Here is a 4,336-nt window from a genome sequence, read left to right as displayed (position 1 = left end):
ACAAAGTGTTTGCTTTTGCAGTTTTTCCCGAAAGAGAATGAAGAGTTGTGTTGATCAATGCATTAATGTTCAAGCAAATTGAAGGTACGTGTCTTCTTTATATCAGACCAGTGCATATATAGACGGTGCGTTGTCCTAAGGTTTTCCCAATAACATCATCAAGGCTGTAATTGGGCTCAACATATTAACTTCAAATGTTTAGATTAATTCCAAAAATATTATCACCGATGAAGTGACTCTTGAAAAACAAATTATATATATTTCCGCTAGAAAAACAAATAAGTTATCGGACATATTAGCTTCTTCAAGGCTCTAAGGCAATAGGCATCGATCATTTAGGGTTTGAGGTGTTGAGAGTTGTGGAGATTAATTGTTTTCTGAGGGACTTGAGTGCCGTGAAGACAGCCGGAATTCAAGGGCTCAAGAATTCTCATTTTCTTGTAAGTGAAAGATCTCTCTAGTTTTTGCGCATTCAACGTATTAAAATTACCCTAATTCTGGAATCAGGTACTTAAGTAAGTCGTGTTTGTTTATCTTGCATCTTAGTCATGTGTGTCGCTTTAAGAGCTGACAGATTGTCCTTTGAGGCAAGTAGGAACCTCAACAAATCACTAGGTAATTTGTTCTTGTGCATGTTGTTCAGCAAGACATAAAACAACTAAATATGCAGTGTTTCATGATTCACTTGTTTGTTTTATGTCCTCATTTATCAACACATGAGAAACAAACAATGAAGTGGAGTAAACGAGCAACCAGTAACTAATTTGGAAGTCTTAAGGAAATACTATATATGCCTTGGGAAAAAGTGTGAAGTAGATATCATAGTTTAACATCTACCCTATACATACAACATACATATATAAGGTCTGTAGCTGATGGAAGCTTAGCTCCAGCAAAATTACAAATGGATCACAAAGACACAAGCCATAAGAAACATAATTTCTAAACCCTATTATGCAATACATATGTCTTTAAAATATTATGAATTAGCATAAAGCATGTCAGCTACCACATGCTACAAGTTATGTAATTAGCTTACACATATATATTGTCTCCAACTAAGCATGGCCATATGAAAGCCAATATTAAAAATCATAGTCTCTCATTTAAGTTCCTCATTATATATATATATATATATATATATATATATATATATATATATATATATATATATATATATATAATTACTTGAAAGAGTTGGTATAATCCTTGCTTCCCTCGCAGCTGGGCATGGGATTCCAATCCCAAAACCTATCAGGAAAAGTGACGTGAACCTCTCCTGCCATGTTATTAAGAGCAACAAGTCCTTGTGAATGCGGTTGCATTTGCAGTTGATGCTGTGATTGTGGTTGTGGTGGCAGTTGATGTGGTTGTGGTTGTGGAAGAAAAGTAGTAGAAATTTTATGTTGATAATTTTGGATATGATGAAAAGCCTGAGATGATGGATTATTGACAGAAGCTTGTTGATAGCTTAGAATTCTGTGAAGATCATCAACAGTGGTTGGGAATACCGAGGAGGACGTGGAGGAGACCAAAGAGGCCGTATGTAGATGTACATGTGGTGGAAGTGTGGTGGTGATGGGCGGAAATGAAGTAATAAAGTTGTTGTAGTTAGAGGGGTTGATAGGACTGGAGAGGCCAAGAGCGGTTCCAACAATGTCCGTGGTGCTACTACCACTCGTTTCGCTTAATTTTTCGTCATTTTGCTGGTTTGAACTTTGGCCTTGTTGTTGTTCCAAACAGGACTGGAAACTTAACAACTTCTTTGAATGTTGCTTCTTGTCCGCATTAGAAGCTCTTGCAGATAATATTGAAGCCCTAGTCGTTGGGAGGGTGCGAGGGAGACATGGGTGGTCTTCTACTCCAGCTCGTTTGTAGACCCTACACAGTGAAATCTCGGCCTACAAAAATCAAAAAATAAATTAATCCATGCATTTAAAGCTAGCGGTGATCATAATGATGAGCAGAAAGAGACTTGCATTTAAAGTTAGCGGTGACATGGTTCAGCAGTTTATATACGTTTGTTTTATCACTTTAATTAAATATTGTGAGGAACAAATTGAGAACCAACATTCATTAAGTTGAAGGCATCTTGAGTCAGATTTCCTTTCACTTCAAAATAAGTTCACATTTTTCTGTTTATAACCATTTTACTCATTTGATTCGAGTGTTCGAAACCTTGGAGCACAAAGTTTTTTAATTTTTCTAACAAGGACAGATGTTAAATCGTCGCCGTTCTTTAAAATAATAATAATAATAATAATTAAGAGTTAGTTGAAGAGAACTCATTGGTACCTTCTGTAACCTTTCAGTTTCATGTTGAGGCAACCGATACTCATTCATGATCCAACTTGTTCGAATGCCTTTGGGAGCCTTTCCAGAATAAAAAACGAGGGTCTTCTTTAACCCAATGGACCGGAAATTATCAGTTCGGATCATTCTATCAGCTCCAGTGGCCTTCCAATAACCGGAAGTTGTCACACGGTTTGGGCGATCCCCATTGCGGTACTTCCTATCTCTTGGAACATAGAAAAACCATTCCTTTTCTCCAATTGCTGCCAATGCTAAAACAACATGTAAAACAAGAAAAAAAAATGAATTATACAATATCCACCTGTATGGATAAATACATGGATCGATAAACATCAGGGTATTAATCTAATTAAGATTTAAACAAACTAAAAATAGCGTGAGCTCCAGGACCAAGAAAATGAACAATTTGCTAACCCAGATAATCATAATCCATCAAATTATAAGAAAATTGCAAAATCATGGACAACACAAACAAAAAATACAGTTGCGCTAACTGAAAAGATGACAGATTATATATGATGAATGTTGCACCTCGGTTAAGGCCATGTTGTAATTGGAGCGATGAAACAAAAGGTACACAACGAACGAAGGAGAAATCTCAGTACACACAAAAGCACGTAATTTTACGCAATTTAGTTATTAAATAATGAAAAATAACCGCGAGCACCTAGCAAATACCCTTGAAAATTGCGCATGCATCATCATTAGCTCGACCAGAAGGAGATGAGAGTCATGACTCATGATGAAACGTGATTATGCCGATGACGAATACGTGTAATTTGGCCAAATTCAACTACTACAGATTTAAAATTAGAACAACACACTAAATTCTACTAAATACCCACAAAAAATGGTCAAGAAAGAAAGACACCCACATCCTCATTCACCGGATAAAAAAGTAGAGGACCACGATATGATATGATGATGAGGATGGCAGTTTAGTTTACGGTGACGAGAAAATTGTAGTGAAAAAATGAGTGATCTGATAAGAATCATAGCAGAATGAATAAAGAGACGAAGTAAACTGAAGGTAGGTAGATAGCTAAATAGCTAGGTTTAAGTAAAGAAGGGGAGAATCGAAAGTATACCAGGAAGTTCCCAAGGATCATAACGATAAAGATCAAGAAAAGTGATGAGTTCAACATTGAATCTCTTGCCCTCTACCTTACGGCGAAGGTAGAACTCTACAAGCTCGTCCTCCGTTGGATGAAATCTAAAGCCCGGCATCACCATGTCGTTTTCATGATCATCATCATCATCATTTTCTTGCTTATTTTTCCTGTTACCCATCTCTTCTTCCTGGCTCATCATTTCTTTCTTCTTCTGCCAGAAACTACTGATTTCTCTTTCTTTTATAAATGCCAATAATAATGCTCATATATCCTTCTCGTTGATTTAATTTATAAATTAAAAAATAATCCACATATGTACAAAAAAATGAATAGACCAGTTACAGCTGAAATATCACGGTTGCAGTAGTCACAACTGGTTTGACTTACAGATTAAACATTTTGCCTAATTACCACCATAAATGAATAGGATAATACCGACATAATTCGACATTAATATACAAGTGTTCATTCTAAAATTTCGTGGCTTTTATTTTTGTTGATTTTTATTTATAAAATTTCAAATTTGTAGAAAGAGAAGCTTGAAATAGATTATAATATGCATATAGTCTTAGGCCCTTATGTTTGATAAGGAGAAATGAAATAGCAGAGAATTTAAATGTCCAAAAGAATTGATTTCATTGTTTTATAGATCTAAGAAGTAAATAAATGTTTCTTAAAATCAAAATCATTTCTCTTGTTTTGTATGTTTTTTGTTTATAATTTTTCATTTTAAGTCTACTTGTTTACAAATATTTTATTTTATTTTCAATTAATATTATTTTATATATACATCTTGTATTGGAAAACATATTTCTAATAGAATAAGTTACAAATAGCTACAAACATAAAGAAATATGAAAATTATACTATTTAAAAACTATATCGAATATAGGATGTGCAAAAAGTCAAAT

The 4,336-nt window shown here is 34.5% G+C and overlaps 1 protein-coding gene across 2 annotated transcripts; it reads right to left on the bottom strand.

Annotated features, from left to right (window-relative positions):
* Positions 1-760: 760 nt before the first annotated feature.
* LOC145123428 (uncharacterized) lies at positions 761-3,681 on the bottom strand. Of its 2 annotated transcripts, none has more exons than XM_079058633.1 (3): positions 3,402-3,681; positions 2,296-2,564; positions 761-1,901 (listed from the first exon to the last, which is right to left on the bottom strand). In XM_079058633.1, exons 1-3 carry the CDS (start codon positions 3,622-3,624, stop codon positions 1,185-1,187), a joined length of 1,209 nt encoding a protein of 402 aa, XP_078914759.1. In that variant the 5' UTR covers positions 3,625-3,681; the 3' UTR covers positions 761-1,184. The 2 variants fall into 2 exon arrangements, with proteins under 2 accessions (XP_078914759.1, XP_078914760.1); XM_079058634.1 differs by lacking the exon at positions 3,402-3,681 and adding an exon at positions 2,981-3,374.
* Positions 3,682-4,336: the final 655 nt, after the last annotated feature.

Source organism: Lactuca virosa, chromosome 7, assembly GCF_052849685.1.
Source record: "Lactuca virosa cultivar CGN04683 chromosome 7, Lactuca_virosa_CGN04683_v6, whole genome shotgun sequence".
NCBI lineage: Eukaryota > Viridiplantae > Streptophyta > Magnoliopsida > Asterales > Asteraceae > Lactuca > Lactuca virosa.
This window is presented reverse-complemented; position numbering and strand designations above follow the sequence as displayed.